Genomic DNA, 23,725 nt, shown 5'->3' with positions numbered 1-23,725 from the left:
ATCTCACATGCTCGTTTATATAGGGTCGAGGAAAGTTTAACAACTTTATGTTTTTTCTCTTAAGCAGCCAGGTGGGAAAAAAATACTTACATTTTTATTTGAATGACAAATAAGTCCTGTAGTTCCAAGAACAAATTATATTTCAATTGTTAAAACTATATCTGGAGTGTAAATGAATTAATTTTTCAATGCATACCAGCACTTGTAACGTTTTGTAGCTTGACTGACGTTACTTCTTGAAATTCAATGTTTCTTTTCACTCAGATCTTAATATGTCTCTCTTGGTGCTCACATGTTGTTTCACCAAGAAGCAGGGCTTTCGTTTTTAACGTTAAGTAAAAAATTTACTTATATATTTTTTTTCAAGAAAGATTTAATACTTAATTTTTCTATACACTTGCTATTAGCATTGATGTTATGCTAAATAGATGGTTGGTTGTTGCATAGTATTTAACTCTCTTCTTTCATTTTGTACATTTTGTAAGCATATCAGTAGTGAAGGATTTGTAAATTTTTTTGGTACCCTGATGGTGGGCGTTGAAGTAAATGAGATGGAGGACCAACATTTTAAATTGATGCCAACTCTTTTGTATTCTAACTAGAAATACCTGGTCTGAGATTCAACATGATCACTTGAATTGATGAACTTGGAAAATCTATTGAATACTTATTCTTGCAGCTATTATTAGACATACTCTAAAAGCTTATGTACAACACGACAAAGTCCATACTTATGTCCCTGAAGGGCTTTTCTATTTTGACCTGCAACTATATGGTGAAGTCTGTTGGACTGCTCTTCAACTGAAGGAATTTAGTAGTTCTATGAACTTGTGACCTGTTGCCACTCTGCTAAATATTAAAAAGGATCTGCACCCACTATTCAGTGATATAAATAAACCATGCTTTTTGTTCGGATTCGCAGTTTGCTTTTCAATTTCGTTACACACCTGGTTTTGTTCAACCTGGTAGTGTAAAACTGAATATCTACTGAAATAATAAAAAATTATTGTACTCCCCCCCCAAAAAATATATATATTTATGGAATTTAATTAATACAATAACCTCTCTTCACATACATACCAAATGATTAATACCAGCAGTTAACGGATTAAGTGTCAGAATTTTTCCTTATCAGTGCTCTCCTCATTGGTGAAACTCTGAGATTTCCTTCTCCATGTAACACAAATGCAGACTAGTTTCACTCAAAATTTCCTGAGTGAAAATTAGTTAACCCAAATTCTTGACCTGAGTTTCCTTATCTTCTGGGTTGGTATCAAAATCACAAGGTTATGGAGATGAATATTTGCAGTCGCAAATCTGTTTGGAATCGACCTTTCAATGCTGTATAGAAAGTAAATTAAAAGGATCTAGGTTGCACTAGAATATCTATAGAGATCAAGAGCTCACTTACCAATGAAGGGATTAATTCCTAATACGCTCTTTCCATTAGCAAGTTAAGAAAGCTTAAAAATTCAAAAAACTGGTTTAAATAAGCTTAAGTGTATCTTAAGAAAGCTTAAACCTGATAATGAAAACAAGGTATAAGATATCAAAGACCTAAGATTTCAAATATGTACTAAAATGATTTGAATCTTCAGGCGATTGGATTGTATGCTACTCAGTGAAAAACAAGTGTTTTTGCATTCTGTCACTAGTTTTAAATTGCTTCGAGTGCAATTGTTTCCAGGCCTAAATAGTGGTAAGTTTTTGTGTATTTAACTTAAGCATGAGCTAGTTTTTTTCCGAATATTTTCTACGAAAGTGTGTTCAGAAGCTCCCTTTCCTCATTGGTTGGATTAAAAAAAATGGAAAGGAGAGTGATAATGACCTGAACTGCATTATAGGAATAGATCGTCAATAGGCAAATTTCAAATATTGAATGCTTGACTAATTATAAAACAAACCTATTTTCTTTAACAGTTTATTATTTGTATTTTAAAATTTTGAATGCACTTATTATTAATTCTTTATTAATGTTTATATTATGTTTAGGTTCCTTCTTAAGGAATTTACTTTAAGCTTTCTTCATAGTGGGTTTTCAGATTTAGCAGTAAAAATTAAGGTAAGTTATGAGTATATTGCAAAGTAAACATTTCTATTTTATTACAAATTTTTGAAATCCATCTTTCTGGGTTTCAATGTATTATGTAAGAATAGTGTCTGTATTAATCTTGAGTTTCTTTCATTTTTAACTTTTAAGCATTTTGTATTATTAACACGTTTGTTTTTTCTTACCCTAAGAAAATATTATTTAGCTTCTTTTTACTTTCCTTTTAATTTTAATACTAATTTAAAATAATTATCTATTAATAATGCTACATGCTTTTCAATTTAATTCCATTCAAGGTAATTTTATTTTATTGCTTACTTTTGTACAGAAAAATATATAACCTTGAATGAATTTTGATTTAGCTTTAAATATGCTAATTAGTTACTAATTGCTACTAGTTACTAATTAGCTACTTTAAATATGCTACTAGTTACTTATTAATTACTTTCACCTACAAATTACATTGCAAAAACTTACACCAAAATATTTTGTTTAAAGAAAATACTTATTTAAGATGAAATATAATCTCAATAGTTTACTCAGGAGAGTGCTGGAAAGTTTCAACATTTTATTATTAAGTTTACTTTTTGTAATGTATTTGAGTTATTTAAGAAAACTTAAAAAATTTGCCTTTAATTGTCTTCTGTTATGTCACTACAACCCCCTGTGGTCATTACCGTACTGAATAATGTTGTTCCAGTTCATTCTGGTTAGATCTTTCATTGTATCATCTAACCATCTCTTTTTGGATATTTCTCTGCTCCATACTTTTATTTGTTCTTTCTGTATGGATCAATCATGTCAATTTTCTCGATTATATGAACCAAACAATGTATATTTTTGTTTCAAGTTTTTGCCCAACCCTATGCCCGCAGACACCATGGTGCCCGTCGATCGGTCTAGGTGAGCCCACTGCTTGTGCCCAACAATGCAATATTTTAGTTTTCCATTTTCCCATAAAATGCTTTGCAAATTTTTTTGTTTTTTCAATATTGATGATTAACACAACCAAAATTGAAATTGCCAGGTAAATGACCTCTATCCCCACAAATATAAACATAAAGTAAAATATAGCTAACCTTATTTCCATTCGCGTCAAGTCTTCGCTACACTAATTTCACACACCTGAAATTAAATGAATGGGTGCATTTTTATGGTTACCGTACTACGAAGTTGTTTTTCCGAAACTCATTTCTGGAAAATTGCATTTAAATAACGTTAATTTGTTTCATCTACATCTTTTTCGATTCGTGGTTTCCATGTTCATATTTTTTGTGTACAGCGTTTACTTCTTTATAACTTAAATACTTCCTTTGTTTACACTGAAATTAGTGCATCAAGCAAAAGACAACATACTTATAATTTTAATTCCGAATGGGAGGAATCGTATTGCTTCGTTAATTCAAATAAAAATGTATTTGCTTGTTATGTGAAAATAGTGTTATGATGCAGAAAAAACATAATGTTGAATGCCATTTCCAAGTAGTTCATCCTACTTTTAATACGAGCTATCCACTTAAATCTGCAATTCGAAAAGAAAATAGAGCAGTTAAAATCAAATCTTTCGGTTCAACAGTCCCTTTTCAATTATCATTAGATTACATTTATTAGTTCTTATTTTTATGTTTCATGATTCTATTTTTTAGAATATAATTTGAGAACATAGTTTTCAATTTGTTTAAGAACACGTTTGGGTTTGAACTTTTTAAGTCAAAAACCCAAAAGAACCAATTTTTTGACTTTGTAAAAGAGTTTCCCAGACCTCAAATGTATTGTGATTCTTCTTGATAATGTTAAAAAGTATTGAGTAGGAAGCTTTAGTTATAATCTTCTGGCTCTTCCTATCGTTATCAGCTGCACAGAAAGTCCTTGACAAGTAAATATTTATTTCAAAAACATTGATAAATAGGATAGAATGGAAAGACATTTTTTGAATACTTGTCTTCCAATGATCAGTCATTTTGGGAATCTTTCTATTCTGAAATGAAGGATGGAAATTACTGAATATTAAAATGACAGAATGATGGTTAGTTTTTCTTTGCATTTTGTGTAAAACTATGTTTTATTCATGTATTGAATCGTAGAAATTATTTTATATTAAAAATCAGGATTGGAAGTTTGTAAATTTCACAGTGTTCTTAATTGAAAAAAAAAAGCTGCTGAAAAGTAGAAGAAAAAGTTAAATTGCTGTTCTAAGTTTTTTGTGAGGGCTTGCAACCCGAAAATGATTACCTGCGTAAGCCGTAACCTTGACAGCGAGCATTGATTTGTAGAGATTTAGCAGGGCCAGTACTAGCCATTAGCTCTACGATGCAAAATCCTAGACAAGTTTAAACTGAACACAACAAGAATTTGATGCATTCAATCCAGAAGCTATCTATTCCTCAAATTTCACCTTGCTATTATTTTTATTTCTAATCTTATATATTTTATTATTTTTTATAATTTTTAAAAAAAAATTTATAATAGGACCATTTGTCTTGTGTTTGACATGTATACACGTCATGGCTTGATTTCATTTGCACACCCTAAAGGAGATTTTTAAAAATAAATTTTGTGCTTAACTAGTTAAATTTTTTAAATAACTCTATAACCGGCATGTTCGAGACTCTAGAATGCACAAGCGTCAGTTTTGTAAAACAGCTTTCTTTAGTTTTCTTGGAAAATTTTATGAAATTTCAAATGAATTAATTAACTATCAGTTTTGCCGAATTTACCCGACTTATGAACAAGTTTTCATATTACATAATAAATAAACTCTAGTTGAGCTCACCTTTTGATAAAGCCCATGCGTTCTTGGGTATTATAAATTTTTTTGATATTTTTCATAGTTTATTATGGTATTTGATTTTATTAACATAATGATCAACAATTTCCGTTATTGTATGAGGAGCAGCTTAGCAAAAAGTAGATTATTTTAATATTTTGAATACATAATTTGTGGGCTATAAAGCAAACAAGTTAGATCTTGTTCTGTTGATTTGATTGCGCATGCTGATTAAAAGAAAAAGCATAAAAATCCTTTAAAATGGATGGCAAACCAAATGCAAAGGAAGGGAAGTAAATAATACACAATTAGTTTATAATTCATCTGATATTGTATTAAAACTTTACAGTTTTTCAAAATGACTAAATTTCTATTATTTTATGAGGATGTTCTTTTTGAAGATTTAGAACACTTCATGAAGGATGGAAGAGTAAATATTTATTTAAATAGAATTTTTTTCTTCGCTTACATTAACAAGAAATAAACTTGAGGTGCCACTATGGCTCAAATCTTTTAACAGTTAGCATTTTCATGTTCTGAAATCATAGATAAAAATAATTTAGTGTATTTTAAGTTATAAATTATCAGAAACTAAAATTTTTACTTTAACTTTTTAACTTGACTACATTACAAAGTTTAAATTTTTCCATAGATTAAACTCATTGTTGGACGTAAAGGTTTTAAAAGACAAAATTTAAGAGTATAAACTATAACAAATTTCAAAGTTCCTGCATTTTACTGCTATTTTTATAACAGCTATTTATTATTTGAATTAGAACTCTTGTGAGAGATCGTTTAAAATTAATGTTTTTAGAAGTATAATCTAAAACGGGATTTTTTCAACTGTATTATTGTGCAATACATTCTAATGTTTTTTGCCCAAAATTAATTTATATCTCAGCCACTGTTTTTGAGATAATATTCTATTATCGAGGGAAAAAAATAAAGAATAACTGTACACAAAATATAAATTAATTTTGGAGTGTCATTTCATTTCATTCCTTGTATTATTTATCTATTTCAAAATTATTAAGCTTCCTTACCTTAATGCATGGCAGTCAATCAGCACACAACAATCACTTTGTGTAAACTGATAATCGAATAAAAATATCTAAGTAGCTGACATTTTGTGAAGCTGCATTGCAGACTACTACTGGAATAAAAAAAAATTGAATTTATTCAGACATTTAGATGGTTAATTTTTTTCACTCTTTCCTCTATCATTTAGGAATTACTTCTGAAAGGATCACCAGTTGGAATTGATAAATCTGTACTGTTTTGGATGTTAAGTTACTTTCTTCATTTGGCTGGTTCTGTAAACCTCAGCTTTAATCATATTAGGTATATTGAACAATGATAATTTTTTTTGTCATTAAATTGTTTTGTTTTTTGATTTTAGCTAATTCATCATTTTTGTGAAATTTCATGTGTGTGTTAAAATAAGTGTATTTTTCACTCTACATCATACACATGAATACAAAGGCTAACTCTAGCGTAAAAATTAATCAATAATAAAAATTTGAAATTTCATGTACATTTAAAGAACATTCTGATATGAAAATGTTATTAATGCATCGACTGGCTTTTGAATAATTACATATTAAATTTATTTTTCCCTTCTGTATGGCATAATAGCTAAGTTTTGCAAAAAAATTAGTAGTACATTTTTTGCAACTACGTATTCTATCTGATGACATCATGCCCTGTTTTGTTATCATGCCTGAAATTATTTTGCCTATTAAATTGCAAGTTCGTTTTTTTTTAAAAATTATTATAAAGAATAATTTTACAGAAAGAAGAATTGTTTTAATTAGCTTGATGTAAACATATTTGTAAATAAATATAGAAAAATTTAAAAATTCTCCCTGAGACTCTTTTTTTTTCTACAGATGTTTTTAAAATGAACATATGTGTTTAGAAAAATGCCAATTTCTTTATTTATATAGAGAAAAAGAGTCCGTCAGCTTAAAATATAAAATTCAAACAGTATAGCTAAAATTTTTTAATAATTTTTCAATTTACAAATTTTAAATTTGCATCTAAGAAACTAATATTAATCAATATACATATTAAAAACTTTGCAACTTTGCCACATATGTCTACTGCCTGTCTTTCTATTTCTCATTCTCTCTGCAGAGCTGAACAGGCTCCCCCTTTTTTTCCAAGTTTCTCTCTGCTGAACCTCTTCAAATGTTTGCATTTGTCTGCCATGAATAACCATTCGGACAGCGAAATATTTAACAACTATATACTCCCTGTGCTGTGTAGTAAATAGTGACTTTTGCACGTTAAATTTATTGAGGTCTCCATGTTCTTATAACAAATTGCACCTCTAGAGGTACTGTATTGAAGATTGATCATTCTCTGGTTCAGGTCAAAATTGCGATCTGTGGATGAAAGAATGGATGTATGATTGGACCCGCCCTATAAACGGGCTGTGACGTGTGTGTGGCTGCCATCTCATTCTTGGCCATAGATGGCGCCTCTGAAAAACAAGAAACGTACCCTCTGCCTTAAATTTGCTTGGCTGGCTTGCTGGCATTAGCAAATGGCATAGAAACAGCAACAACACATTAATAAATCAAATTTTTTTCTAAACAAAGTCGCATTGTCTTCTAGATTCAAAGCTAAGAAGTTGAAAATGTACTTGTAAAATATATTTGCATCTACACTGAGTAGACTGGTATTCAACTGCACAAATTCATTAACTGGTATCCTAAATTCTAAAGAAAAATGGGAGTTGCATAGTTTACCACGATAGAAAAAATATGCAAACATTTTTATAAATTAGAAAAGTGTTATTTTTTGCATGGAACTGCACATTTTCATAAAAAATTGAAAATAATTTACTTGTTTCAACTACTATACCTTGATATTTTTTGTATTAAGGCTAATAGAAATATTTTTATTTAATTTCAGACGTATCTTTAGATGTAACAAAATGATGTAACATTTCTACCACAATCAGCACTATTTCAAATAATGCTTTTTTAAAATGAAAAATTTGTGAATTCTCACCAATTAAAGCAATACATACGTGTAAAACATCTACTTCGCGAATGTTGAGCTCACACTGACTCTAAATCACATTTGATCGGTGTTTGGGCTAACGAGGTTAGATAAAACTTGATGCCAGTCTGTTGCAAATTAAAGATACTAAAATTTTATTGCATGAATACAAGCTTAAATATTTGTAATTTTTTTTATCTTTTCAAACAAAATTATATTCGTTGAAAATTATTATAAAAATCCTCCGTGAAAACAACCAAATGCTATGCAAAAAAATCATTAAAACCTTCCTTTATGGATGGTTGACTGTGTAAAGCTAAGTGCAAATGGTGCTAGGGGTTAAAATTCGTCATAAGACTTCCAGCTTACTACTTCCAACTGATTTTACTCCTTAACTTGAAAAAACGCAGCATCCAATATTATTATACTTACAGTGTTGTAATATAACACGTTCCTTCAATCTAACTTTCAACGAAACAAACAACAAATGATTTCAGAGCACTCCGCAAGCTTGCTATGATGCTATCAAAAAAGTAACAAACGGTGCTATTTTAGACAAATAAATCCAAATCAGGGATAACACTCAAAACATGGCTAATCTTACACTTTTTTTTATGCTGCGGTATTAATTTTAACTTGTTTTAGGCTCACAAGCTGTTGGAATTTATAAATTACAAAAACCTCTTATGAATGGTAAAATTACACCTAAATTTAAGTGCAAATCACAATAATAAAACTTCCTAGAGTATTAAGTCTTTGCAAATTGCTTCATAACCATGACTATGAGTTTCGTCTTCACACATATACTAAAAATTTAAAGATTGAGGGAAATAAGCAAAAGGAGAAGCATAAAATTTTTACGCTCATTTACTTAAATTCACTAAAATGTCACTTAGTGGATTCTTCCACTAAGCTCTTCAAATACTTCATTAACATTCATCAGCCTTTTATATCCTATTGATTAACGTAAAAAAAAATAAATCTCATAATTTTTTTAAAAAATCTCCCAAAACAGAAGGTTTGATCTTCGGGCCAGGCAAGGTTGACTCAGCCTTTCATCCCTTCAGTGGATCAATAACAGGAGTACCAAGCATTTTTGGGAACTAAATTTTTTGGGTTCCACGTTCAGGTGACCATCTTACCGCAACATCTGCTCCTGCACCCCAGAGCCCAGGGTCAGGAAAACTGAGATGGGCACAGTAGGCCTTGGCCCTTTATGGGTTGTCATGCTACTGAGTTTAGTTTAGTAAAACAGAACAGTAGCTAAAAATTCACAATCTGATAACCCTTTTTCTTATACTTAATAAATCCACAGGAACCCTGATAAGGCCAAAGCACCCTAATTGAGTAACCAATGGTGGGGTTGAACTTTTATCCTAAACATGAGGTAGGACTAACATCCTAAAACTAGGGTTGTACTCTGATCCTAAAAGTGTGATAATAGTTCTCTCATTTTCCCCCTACTTTACTGCTTAGATATAGATTTTCTCACATTTTATTAATGTTACTTTGTTTCATTATCTTCTCATTCATGTTAAAGTTCTAACTGTCTAATTATCTTCAATTTGTTTCATTTTGAAACACACTGATATCCTTTTTCTAGCCCCATTCTCAGCTCAGATTTTGTGACTTTTCTTATATTTGAATGTGTTAATGCTTGCGAAAATATGGAGCTACATTTCAATTCTAATGATGTTGTCAAAAAATATCTCTCAGTTCAGTAAGTATCTTACATTCAAAGTTTTTTTCTTTTAACCTTTTGTCATTTATTTTAACGGTTAATTTTCCATTACAGCTTGAATTTAATTGTAACAGCGTTCAAAGAAATCATGAGTACTATTGATTTGTATTTTCGGAAATCCTGTTCACAGAAAGATAAGATGCTATTTAACGAACTTTATGGTGAGTATTATCACATTTAAGGTTTTATCGATACATTCTTTGTTATTTTATCTTCTAAATTTGATTATAATATTTATACATTTCTACAAAACATTCTCCTCCTGAGACTTACTGTCCAATATCTTAGACAACATTTGGTACAATTTTATAACTTAAATAGGAATATTTTAAGTTTTTTTTCTTTATTTATACTTTTACAAAGGAATTGTCTATGTAAAAATATAATTAGATTTACCCTCATTGATTAAAGGTTTAAGTTACAATGGAAAATTATATGAGAAGTGAGAAATTTTATTTAAGTAACCTTCTGGATAGTTGTATAGCATATATGTGTTATGGTTAAAGTAATAAATCTGGCTTTATTAATAACTTCTAAGCTAAATAATCCCAAGTAAAAATTCGCATTTTGTGTTGTTGGGTTGGGGAGCTCGAGTTCTATGAGGTTATACTAGATATATATATCTATATATATATGTATGTATATATGCATATATGCAGTCGAACGTCCCATATCCAGAATCATCAGGACTTTGCCAAGTGCAGAAAATAGTTTTTTCCCCGGATAATAGGTCTTTAAGGTAAACAAACATCCTTATTCAATAAAAATAACAAATAGATGATAATCAACATCAATTTCAATCAGCGTCGTATAAATGCATGTGGTAGCGCTATTTTCATAGCTTTTGTTACAGATTTCCACTTGGTTTTTAAAATCTAGATATTTTACTATGCCATTGTAACCTACTGCACTTTCTGCATCGCGCATTTCAGTTAGTAATAATTTCTTCATCCACTCGATTAGCGATGATTCCACAGTGAATCCTCGTAGTTTTGTCGATTGTTTTTTTATCTTATAGTTATTAAAACGGATATTCACTTAGTTTTTAAAATCTCCGTGTTTTAATTCGACGTTATTTTGTTTGGCAAACTTCGAATCGCGAATTTCGCACTCAATTATTGATGATTCACTTGCAAACCCACGTGGATATGCGATCACATTTTGACAGTTATTGCTATGGATTTTCGTTTTTTAATGCTACATTATCATGCACATTTGAAGAATTGCCTTTTGGTGCTTTCGATTTGTGATGGTTTTATTGTCCACATAGTTTTCTCGATTGCATTTTCAACAGTGTGAGATCTCCTCATTGTGTCATTGAAATTTTATTTATAATATAATATTATTATGATCTGCGAATTCTGATTTGAGCTTTTGAATAATCACATTATGACGTGGCAATTTTATCTCAATTCTGCAATTTTTTCAAAATGGGAAATTTTTTCACATTCAGAAATTGAGTGTGTGATTCTTGGCAATAATAATTGTTTTATGCAAGATATGAGAAAAAATGCAAGAATTATTTTTTGAGCTGTAGTAAAATGCCGTGATATCCATTTTTTCCATATTATGACAGAAATTATAAAACAGCAGAAAAACGAAGGATTCTCATCCCCCCATACTCTTTTTAACAGGTCGCAAATGCAAGAAAATAAATAAAATTATTCTGTCTTTTTTTCTTCCTTTTTGAAAAAAGAAAAGAGTTTTGTTTATTTTGAATGTTAAAAAATGTCCGGAAATGTGACATTTTCCGGTAGAATGGACATACAGATATGCGACTTTGTACTATATGTATGTATGTATGTATATATGCATATACATATATATATATGTATGTTAAGGGGAAAATGGTTACTGATACTCTGCTTAAAGCTATGTGCAAATGTTAGAAATAATTTTTAGCAATAAAGAATCATAGACTCGAGAACTATAAGGTATTTAGGGACAGAATCCATCATTNAAAAGTAGTGTCCGGTTTGTAGAGATAAAAAAACAACGTTTCAGGACCAAAATGACTGTCCGCGTCCTGTTACAGGAGTGTCCGCTTTGCGGAGAATGTACGTAATGGTTTATTCATAGAAGATTCTCGGGGAATGAAAAATATGTCCGTATTGAGAGGGGTCCGTTTTGCAGGAGTGTCCATAACAGGAGGTTTTACTGTATATATATATAAACCTCTAAAAACTGGATTCCTAACAAAAAAAAATTTGATAGAAATTTAAATGTAAAAACTATGTTTCACAGGCTAATGCTTCGCATAAACAGGGGGGGGGGACATTTCTTTCATATTAACGAAATCCCAGATGTCAGCCTATGAAGTTTACTCAGTAATTTAAGAAGTTCTATAAAGAAGCAAGTTTGGAAGCATACACTACGCAAAAACAGAAGGCATAAGTTTTTTTTTCACGTTTTGAAAACTTCTGTTTTTATATTTGCCAGCATATGCGAACTGTACCAGCAGGCCTAAATTCGAACAAGCTTTATTTATGTTCTTGCAACGTGAATATAAATTTAAATTTCTTTTGAGAGAATAGGAGGCAAACATTAAACAATAACAACTCTACAACCTAACTTGTCTGTGGAGAAATTAAACCAGTTTAACTACACTGCTTGGCATACATTCAGTATATTCTTTTACAGAACTAAGCATGGGACATTGTAAACGGTACTGAAGTTTCACCTGTTGCGGGTTAAACCAGAATTACTGGAATCCAAGTAACAGACTACCAGAAAAGGTCTCGCATTGCACAATTTATAGTATTTTTAAACCTTTCGCCTCAGTTTAAATGCATGCCGTCATATACAACTATTTTCCGAGTTAGTAGCTTGCCGAATCAAGTCGGGTGAGCATGTAAATCTCTTTGTGGCTCGTATTCAGAAAATACAGAGGATCTCCGTGGGATTAACCAAACATTTCTGGATATTTACCAATCATTCCAACTTATCACATATCTTCCTGAGGAATATGATCAACTTATTCAGAACATCCTTCATTGGAAAGAGGGACAATTCACTTTCAAAAATATTCTAATTGAACTGATTGCAGAAGAAACAAGAATCGCCGTACCTGAGCAAGATCGCCAAACAGAATCTCAATACGAGGTTCAGGGAACCCTCACTAGACCTTCTAGACGTAGATCTAGGACTCCACATGGTAATGCAAGAAAAATTAGTCTAGGAAACCTGCACCTTGCAATCAAAATATGCCTATTCCACAAGATAGATTTTTCTCACCTAGTCAATCAACTTTGTTACTTCAAACAGCTACATCCCAAGGATGTCTGAAAAGTCCAAGAAAGTACCTATCCTCATCTGTAAAAGTCCAAGTACCAATACCTTGAAAACCAATTGAAGTAAAATTATACCAGAACCTAATCTTATCTGTGAGGTGAATCTCATTGAACGAGGATGAGCAAGTGACTGGTAGAGTATTTTAATTCCTTCTCTAGATGGTGAAAAAGTTATAAAACAGTTGTCAGGCACTAGGTGGTCATCGCGGTCTGACGCAGTTCATTCGTCAAATCAAGGCTATGAAAAAATTCAACAGGCTCTTTATTTATTAGCAAATGACACTGAACAAGATGCAAGTACAAAGAGGGAAGCTTATAAACTTTGTAAAAAATGAGCACATTAGAAATAATTTTTTTTACTATCTTATGGAGTGATATTCTTGAAAGGGTGAATAAAACTAGCATATTTTTACAATCACCTGAAATAAATTTGAGTACAGCTTCTAAACTATTTGATTCCTTAAAAGTATATTTTTTGATCTCAGAGAGAAATTTAGTGATTTATGGATCAAGAGCCAGAAATAACATGCCGAATTGTGATTTTGAATATTTAGCTAAACGAGACAGAACATGAAGTATACGTCTCACAAGGCATGATGGTCGGGAAAAGGAAACCAAATTCAGTGGAAGTGATAAGTTTAAAGTGGAGGCATTTCTACCTGCTTTAGACTCGTTAATAACTGAAATAAGTAAACGTGGAAAAGCGTATGAAAATATAGGGGAAAATGTTCACTTTTTAAGTAATCTAATGGACATTGAATTCAATGAAATGATTGATAAATGCAAAAATCTAGTAAATGCATAAAAGAATGATTTAGATTACGATGACATATTAAATTAATGCATCCATTTTAAACATTTTTTAAATTCAGAAGAAAATAGTTTTGGACTTCCTGCATTATATGAAAAAATTGTTTCTGGAGGCTTAAAATCGATGTTTCCCAACATTGAAATAGCATTAGGAATTTTTTTGTGCATGATGATCACAAATTGTACCGAAGAACGATCGTTTTCTCAGCTAAAATTGATAAAAAAGTCAATTACGCAGCACTATGGGACAGCAGCGCTGGAACTGGCTATGTCTGATGTGCATTGAAAGTGATGTGTTAATGACTATCGAATTTGACGAAATAATCGAAGAGCTTGTGAATAAAAAAGTTTCCAAAATTTGTTTAAAATAATTATTAAAGGTTTTTATTTTGCCAAGGGGTTATATCTTTAATTTTGTCCATTTAGTTATTGTGATTACCTTTTGTCTTTTTGAAAATTAATTAGAATGTGAAGATTACGGCTAGTTACCATCTCAAATTTTTTTAAATTATAAATATCTTAAAAATGCTTAATTTTATGCGTATTAAATTTTCAGAGAAATCAAAATGTGTTCAAATATCTCAAAATTATTGCATGTTTTAAAATGTTTAATTTTACATTTAATGTTTGTGAAATTTTTATACCTCGATCTTAAGCAGTATTACATGTTAAAGGGGCCCAAACCATTTACGTGCCCTGGGACCCTTCATGCTATTAAGACAACCCTGCTTGCAGAACATCGATAATGCAGATTATCAAAGCATCTCCAATTTATTTCTCATCACAAATTTAGAAGAAAAAGTTAGAAAAAACTAAAATCCAACAGAAAAAATTATTATTTTTTCTCTTCATTGAAAGATAAGACAAGTCACTTTTGAAATTAGACACAAAAAGGAAAAGCCATAAAAAAATCTGCTAATTGGAAATATTTCCTTATATAGATTCTCTGAACTATCTGAAAAATGAAACTAAAAAAGTATTTTGCAGATGTTCATCAAAGGAAAATTGGCTTTTAAAAATGTCTAAATCATTTTTTAATTAATTGAAATTTTATAAAAAATTTTAAAAGATATTTTTTATTTTATTTTTTTCCAAGCAGACAGACAAATAGGAATTTATGAAATTGTCCTATAGATTTACTTAGGGAATTCCGCTACCAGGCATACCTTTTGTGAGTTAAGAAGATTGACAATGATTAATTCTGGCTTTTCAGTGTGACAATATTGATTGAATATTGATATATTTTATTTTAAAAAAAATTTTAAACTAACCAAAATTCTTATATATGTATCCTTTGGATTCCTACAAATTTTTTATTAAACTAAAATATTTTCTATAACATGTGGGATACCTTTCACAATATATTAGTTAATTTTTGTTCATGTTCAAAGATTTTAGACCAGAATAGCCTTTCAACATTGACAGTCACCAAAAATATTTTTAAAAGGAGAACTTTTGTTTTTTATGTACCCTTAATTCTATTTTGCATTTATTAATTCATGATTTTGTTTTTAATGTTTAGGTCGACTCTCTAGCATGCAGTGTTTTCGACAGATACCTCTTCTACTTTTTCAAATTTGTTCCAAATATAATTCTAAACAATTTTTAGAAGATGTAACTATTCTTAACCATCATACTATGATTGCTATTGACAGAGGTTCCTCTTACAGTTCTCAACACAAAAAAATAAATATGGTATCTCATTTACAACAGTAAGTACTCAAGTTTCAATCTGTTCCTTTTTTCTAAATAAATACATTAATCCTTATAAATAACTTTCCAACTTAAACTGTGTGAAATAAAAAAAATTTCATGATCAAATAAATTGATTTTTACTTTTAAGATGGAATCTGAATTTTTCAAGGGAATCCTAATGTTTCAAGATAATTAATTAAATCCATGAGTATGAGAATAGGACCTGTAGATATGACTTATCATCAGACTTCATTTTGTGCAAATAATATTTTTAAATTGCAAAATAAAGTGCAAAGTTTCTTTGAAAAAATATACCTTTTTTTTGTTGGCAGATTTGAACTTTTTGCATACATTGCCGTATATTTGGAACTATTTAAGCAAATCAAATAGATGGTTGTGGATTTAGATGAAGAACTTTCGATTTCATTCCACAAATGTTTTATAGGATTGAGACCAAGGAGTTATGGGTCCAACATAACAAAGTGATGTCTCCATCTCAAACTAATCCTTTTCAATACCAGGATGTACTTGGTAAATGGGCATGATAGATTCCACATAATTTGCGGCACACCCATATTTTGGTGGTTAGAATCCAAATCTGCCTGAAAAAAAAGATATGCTTTTTCAGAGAAAGTACGCTTTTGTGCTGTCTAATTTCTTAATTTAAAATAACATCTGCACAAATTTACTAGCGCAATCAAGTTTAAGCCCTTGAACCATTAAGATTATGTCCTAATACAGTAAAATCTGATCATATTAGATGAAAAGTTATTCAGTGAGCTCACTTTTTTATTTTGCGCACTGTTCATCACTTTCAATTTTTTATCTTGGTGGAGGTATGATTTTTGTAAGAAATGAGTAGGCGCGCTTCTTTTAATACAATGTACAGTGAAACCTGTGTATAACGATACTGTCTATAACGATAAACCTGTCTATAGCGATATTTCCTCGCGGTCCCGGTGAAATTCCTATTTACTCAATGTATTTTTAACCTGTTTATAGCGATAACCACTTTTCAGTTAAACATGTCTACAACGATACTTTTTCCGATTTTGATAGTTGATAGTTCTATTCCGATTTTTCTATTCCTCACTACTACTACTTATTTAGAACATACTACTTTTTAGAACATACCGACACAATCTACCATCCAAAATTGTTAGTAGAAAGCTTCTTTCTTTGAGTATAAAAGCAACGAAAACGCAGAAACTGAGCTTACTGAAATCACTGATGAAGAAGAAAAATGTGTGGCAGGCTTAAATTCGATTGTCAGTGATTTCCAAAGATCATCTAATACATCATTTCTATTTAACGCAGATGAATTTTTAAATTTAGATAATGATGTGTTGGTTTTCAGTGGTGCAAGTGATGAAGAGATTTTAGCAGAAGTTATCCCGGGTGATCAAAGTGATGACGAAGAAGCAGCTGACTGTTCTCAAAACAGGACTCAAATTTCACCCGAGAATGCCATATTGCTAATTAACACTTTGCAAGATTTTGTTGCAACATTACCAAATGTAACTGATGTTCATTTGAATTCATTAGATGGACTGAAATCTATGTGCATGGAAATGGCAATTGCTTCCAAAAATAAGCAAACAAAACTAACCGATTATTTTTCTAAATAGTTTCTGTTTTGATTCATAAAATTGTAAGTAAATTTTTCTTCAGTGCTGTTTCATAATTCTAAGTAAAATTTTCATTTGGAGCCTATAAAAGAAGTTTAATTTATCATTAGTTTTGAACGTATACTTTTACACTTCAAACCTGTCTATAACGATAACCTGCCTATAACAATATTTTATTTAGGTCCCTACAGTATCGTTATAGACAGGTTTTACTGTATATAATAAGCAGTCTTAAATAATAATAAATAGAGTATATATATAAAAAAAATAGGAGAGTAATCAAAAAGAGAAAAAGAAAACATTATTTTTTTTTTGTTCCTCGTTGCTAAGGGATACTGGACTGGCAGCTCACCACAGTACTTCCCCTCCAGTTCTAATGATACCTTACAAATACATGGGGTTGAAGCAAACTCGACTTCCCGAGTGTGTTATTGTCGTAGCATCTGATAAGTTGGAAGTTGTGGTTTCAGTCGATGGTTTTGACCAGCTTGCAAGGAAGTCCATGGGAGATAGATGTGGAATTTGCGATGGTGATGACTCATGTGTTCCAGTGGCTTCAGGTGTTCAGATAAATGCCGGTTTAAGACGTTCGATAGTAACGACGACTTCTTTTTCATTGACTAAAATTTTAAATGTTTTTTCGTTTCTAGCTAGTGCTTGATGTGGCCCTGAAAATTTTGGTGCAAGAAAAGGCTTTGAAGCATCACATCTGAGAAAAACATGAGATGAGTTTCTAAGTTCTTTGTGCACGAAGACAGTTTGTTTGCAATGAGCGCTGGTAGGAACTGGTCGTAATTTTTACATGCAGTTTCTAAGTTGATGCACGAATGTAAAAGGACCTACGTTGCAGGTAGGTGGATTGACAGAATGTACGAAATCCTGGAGAACAATACCATATACCAGTTCGGCAGAAGAGGCATTCAGATCCTCTTTTAACGCTGATCGAAGACCTAGAAATACGGTAGGTAACACCTCAGTCCACTGTACTGCAGTGTGGCATTGAATTGATTGTTTTAAAGAGCGGTAAAATCTCTCGACAATTCCATTGGAACTTCGATGGTAAGGACTGGTTCTCACTTTTTAAGTGTCCAAATACTTAGATAGAAATGTGAAGAGTTGGGATTCAAACTGACGCCCCTGGTCAGTAGAAATCTGTTCCGGAACTCCAAATCAAGAAATGCAAACAGTGTAAAATTTATTTGCCACAGTACCAGCTGAAATATCCACTAAAGGAACGGCTTCGAGCCAGCGAGTAAATCGATCAATGCAAGTAAAAAGATATGAATATCCATTAGAAGACGGCAATGATCCGACCAAGTCGAGATGCACATGATTGAACCGAGATGATGGCAAATTAAAATTTTTAGGTGGGATTGTGGTGTGTCTGACAGTTTTAGATCTTTGGCACTCCAAGCATGAATGTGTCCAGTTTGCTATGTCCTTTTGCATGCTAGGCCACACGAAATGTTGTTGTATCAGTTTCCTTGATGCCAGGATGTGACAGACGTAATTGACTAAAAATGGCATGGCAAAACCCAGGGGAACATAAGGTCAAAATCTTGAATCCTGAACATCACAATAAAATGGTTTTTCAGATGACAGTTGCATTGGCTGCAAGTTGATATTGTTGGTAGATTTGCTTTTCAAAAGGGTTTGTAATTCTGTATCCTGATGTTGTTCATCCACAAGGGCAGCAAAGTTTATTGGCGAATTAATGGCTAGTTCTTCGATACGAGACAAGGTGTCTGCTACGATATTCTGTGAACCCTCAACATAACGGCTTATGAAGTCTAGGTGTCTCATTTGACGAGGTGAGGCTTTATCTGAACGCTGTTGAAAAGCAAAGGTTAATGGTTTGTGATCAGTGGAGATCATGAAAACACGTACTTCTAGCATATGTCGAAAAATGCTTTACAGCTTCATAAATTCCTAATAATTCACGATCGTAAATGATGTTTCTGGTTAGGGCTTGTGAGAGAATTTTTTAGAAAAATATGAAAGTGGTCTCCATGATTCTTGATCTTTCTGTTGTAAAACTGCTCCTATGCCTGTGTCAACGTAGAGTGATAATGGTTTAGATGCTGAAGGATATTACAAATTTGTTGCCAGAATGAAATCATTTTACTCTTTTGGAACACCTCGCGTGATTCTGTGGTCCGGGTTGTAACCCGTTTGTTATTTTTCTTGCTTCCAACCAAAAAAGAATTTAGAGGTGCTTGTATGGTCGTGGCATGAGGTAAGAAACATCAGTAGAAATTGAGCATGGCAAGAAATCTTAAGTCCTTTACTGTAAATGGTTCGGGCACATCGCAGATAGTGGTGATTCTATCTGAAAGGGGTCGAACGCCATCAGCGGACATTTTATGGCCAATAGAATACTTTTAGTTGGCAAAAAACGCATTTGGAAGGATTGAGATTGTCACCGTAACTTTGAAACCGTTCAAAAACAGTTCTTAAATGTGAGAAGTGCTTTTGATCTGAAGAGATGGTGATTAAAACGTCGTCAAAATAGGGTACACAAAAGCCCAGGCGGAAACGGAGGCAGCAATGAATGGCCATTGGAATTTGCAGTGCAATCGTAAGTCAACAGATATCAGGCGTTCACAAAAAGTTTGTATAGGAGTTCCATTTGCTGCATAAAGTTGAAATTTGGTAAGGCGCTTTTGCTCATGAAAATGTGGTGGAACGACAGATACATTTGCTCTGGTGTGTACAAGAAACCTTAAACCCGAATTCTTATTGATGACGAAAAGGCGTGAAATATTCCGTCCACTGTCGTTCAAGACTTTTAGCGATGGCCCGTCTTGTTTCCCTGGTTGGGGACATTTGTTTGCCTTGTCACCAAAATTGTGGTAGTAAAAACAAATACCTGGAGTAGGGCTTTCATAACGTTTCCTCAATGGGCTACGATGTGCATATCGACCACGTGATGGGGAGCGATGGCGCTGAAAAGATTCAGCTTGAATGGCTACTAACTGAGAGACCTGTTTGGACAAATCATTAATTTGAGCCTGTAACACCACAATACCTAGATCAGGAGTCTGAACTGCATATATTTGCATTGGCATAGCCAGCTTGTGTATTTTATCAGCTATTTCGGTCTGCTTTTTAAGTGGCTCACTACTCGCCGCTAAAATGGGTTGCATGTCAGATGGGAGTCTTTTCATCGATAATGTATAAAGAATGTTGTTCGTTAGGTTACCGGCAGATAAGTCTGACGTTTTTGACAACAATTGAGAAGCCCTCATATCACTCAACTGTAAATCTTGCAATAACTGCTTGATTTTAACTGTCTCGGATTCTGCATAAACAGAAATTAATTTTTCTTTCAAAGATTTGTATTTTTCATCGGTAGACTCAGGATAATTTCACGAACTGATTGGAGAACCTCTGATTCTAAAGCGGAGATCGCTGTATAAAATTGAGTTTCGTCAGCAGTAATGTGACTCAATTTAAACTGCACATCCAGTTGAATGAACCATAATGATGGGTCTTGGCGACAAAATGGTGGAGGCTTAACTGCATCTCGCACCACTTGTTAAGAAGCATTGTTGTCAACCATTTTAGACCAGTCAAATATACACAATAACCCAGAAAAATAACCAATATATGTATATAGCGACACAGCTTGGTACTTTAAATCAAAGAAATTGGCATCTCAAATTCAGCACGCAATACATAGATCCGATAAAATTCTGACAGAAATATGTTGACTCACCAGAATGTGGCACATTGAAACCACAGGTGAAATGTCTTACTTGCATCACATCACGTTTGACAATGTATTGTTGCTCAGGCTTTTAGCATATTAACTCCATATTTGTGCAACATTGCAGGTTGTTATTCGTAATAAATCCAAGGTCGTCAGTTTGTGGAGGTATGATTTTTGTGAGAAATAAGTAAACATGCTTCTTTTAATACAATTTATATAATAAATAGTTTTGAATAATAATAAATAAAGTATATTTAAAAAAATAGGAGAATAATCAAAAAGAGAAAAAAAAAATTTGTTCCTCGTTGCTAAGGGATACCAAACTGGCAGCATTGAGTAGTAGTAGGCAGGTGACCACATCTTTTTATATTTTACTCTCTATCTGGATTTTTCACTATGGCTGTATGTATGTCATTATACCGTATCTGAATTACCATTATTTCTTCTCTATTTCTCCTTGCTTTCAATAGTGATAAGTAGAACTATTTTTGTTTTAGATTTGCTACTAAAAACATAGTTGAATGTTGTCGAAAAGTTCTGGAAAACTTTAAATTTAACAGGTAGGCCTAGTTTGGTATATTAGTTAATGCACATTATTGCTTCTTTATTCTTATTCATTTGAAGATCAAGGGGAAAGAAAAGTTTATATCAATGAAAGCTGATTTGAGGAAAAAAGTTTTCAGGCAGACAGTAACCATTTTTCCTCAGCACCACCGATCTTCAATGTGTAATCAGAGAGAACTCTCGGACAGCACCGATTTTCCTTGTTATTGATTTTTTAAAACTTAGCAATCCTGAAAAATGCAACTGATGGTTATCTAATCGTCCTTTTTGTGAAAAATGGACATAAACCAGCATTTTCCCTTGATTTTTATTTATTATAGAAATGCTGTATTCTAAAGAATAATTCATAAGTTTGAAGATTTTAAAAATATATATGCAATTTATAAATTCATTGTCAGCATTTTTTTTTTAAATTTAAACACAACATTATCTGGTCAAAAGACAGAATGGACTAAGAGAGCATTGATAAAAGTGTTGCTTCCTAGTAGATTAGTTTAAAAATGCAGCTAAAATTATAAGTGAAAAATAAAACTTTACATTGAAAAAACAGAAGTTAAAACTATTAAGCATTGAATGTTTGAAGCTTCAATTATTTCATTTGAAAATGTTTTTAAAAATTTATTTACCCTTTAAAATTAAATTCAATGTATAGATTTCTGTATCAATCCCTGTGTCAAAATATCTCAATAGCGCCATATAGTCTAAAAACATCACAGAGGAAAAGGGATTAGCTAAATGAGTTTTATTCATAATCCCTCTCAAGTAAAAATTTTATTCTTTTTTTTAAAAAAATATTATATCTATGGCACAAAACTCTTTAGTCCCTTTTATTTGATGTGAACATTTGAGTATATACTAATAAAAAAAAATTCTCAAATTCAATATTTAAATTTTTTTTTTTTTGAGATAAAACACGACACTTAACCATCAAAGTATTTTTGTGCAATGCATAGGCTCATAGATCCAACAGAAAATATTTAAATTTTTTTGAAACTTTCTGAATAAAAATTGTACCTACTTTCCAGCATTCCTCTTCATTTAACGTGAATATGACTTTGAATAGGCCATATTGTTTTATTTTTTAATCATTTGCTATCATTTACAAATTAGTTTAAATAATGATGTATCAAAAACATGCAGATCAGTCTATATTCAAGAAATGAAAATAAAGATGTTTATTATTTTACAATATTTTTAACAGGAAATTTCAATAAAATAACAATAGTGTTCATCTTATGAATGAAATTTTAAATATTCTAAAATGTAATAGATTTAACTGTGCTAAAAATAGCTGATAGTTATTTTAGCATGGCAAAATTGTTTACAGAATTTTTTTTTTTATCTTAATCATTGTTGTAAAAAAATTCTGTTAGATGCAAATAACTAAGTAAACATTGTTTTACAAGCATATTCTGAACTAACTACGCTACTTGTTATTTATAGTTAGACAACAGGTTTTAACACAGAAGTTAACTCCTAGACAAAATACTCATTATAATGCTGAAAATATTTCATAATATTTACTGACTTAATTGGATACAGGATCATTAAATTAGTAATTGTTTTAATTCAAAGGTCAAGGCTGCTAAGTATGTTGAATGCTTTTATAACATCCTCTCTAACAGATTATGCTTTGAAATGCTTTACTACTTTTCTAGAGTATATTTATCTAAGGGATAAAACATTACCAATGATACTATTTTAATACTTCATGTAACTATTATTGAAATTTAAAAAGTTTAAATAAAAGTGCAAAATTGTGAATACTTTTGAAGCAATTCATTCCAATTGCTGACCAATGTAAATAATCATGAAGTTACAATTCAACAATTAAAAAAGTTTTTCCAGTTTTTGATCATTTGGGAACAGAATTTGCTTTGACTGATATTTTTGTGTGTTTTCTGGCATAAAATTGCATTGGTGAAAAATTATATTTTAAGGAATATTTTAATTTATTGTTTTCTTTCATAAATAAATGTTTATTAATTATATGGTGTGCCCTTCCACAAAAAAGTGGCACTAAACCAAATGTAATGATAATTTTGAAAGTTTTTAAATGTTAGATTAAATACTATTTAATCTTATATAGTATTAGCTCTAATATTAGTAGATAGGATTCAGGAGTCTAGCGTTTTCTAGCATGGGAGTATATATTGCATCTATCTAATATTAAATAATATTTTGTTACCTGGGTAGTCTATTCCAAATCACCACCAACACATGCATCAAAATTATACATATAAAATATTATTACATTACTATCAAGGAACATTAATATCAAGGTAAGCAAAGGAATACAAATAATCTTTTAAATAATTTAGATTCATCATTAAAATTTTCAATTATAAATATTTTGAGCTGCTCTGCTGGAATACTAAAAACAAAAGTAAAAATCTTAAGTCTTATCTTTCATTTTGGACAAACTCCACGCTCCCCTCCCCCCTTTTTCTTCGCATTTT

The 23,725-nt window shown here is 31.3% G+C and overlaps 1 protein-coding gene across 2 annotated transcripts in view; it reads left to right on the top strand.

Annotated features, from left to right (window-relative positions):
- The window catches only part of LOC107440384 (timeless), a 110,745-nt gene that overhangs the window by 51,563 nt on the left and 35,457 nt on the right, over positions 1-23,725 (top strand). For both annotated transcript variants that reach the window (XM_071187525.1, XM_071187526.1), the window contains exons 10-15: positions 1,993-2,062; positions 6,046-6,158; positions 9,430-9,546; positions 9,622-9,728; positions 15,190-15,379; positions 21,200-21,262. In XM_071187525.1, the coding sequence (XP_071043626.1) occupies positions 1,993-2,062; positions 6,046-6,158; positions 9,430-9,546; positions 9,622-9,728; positions 15,190-15,379; positions 21,200-21,262 (660 nt within the window). The remainder of the gene's footprint in view (positions 1-1,992; positions 2,063-6,045; positions 6,159-9,429; positions 9,547-9,621; positions 9,729-15,189; positions 15,380-21,199; positions 21,263-23,725) is intronic.

Source organism: Parasteatoda tepidariorum, chromosome X1 (genome assembly GCF_043381705.1).
Source record: "Parasteatoda tepidariorum isolate YZ-2023 chromosome X1, CAS_Ptep_4.0, whole genome shotgun sequence".
NCBI classification, from domain to species: Eukaryota; Metazoa; Arthropoda; class Arachnida; order Araneae; family Theridiidae; genus Parasteatoda; species Parasteatoda tepidariorum.
Note: the sequence above shows the minus strand (reverse complement) of the source record. Positions and strands in the feature narration are given on the sequence as shown.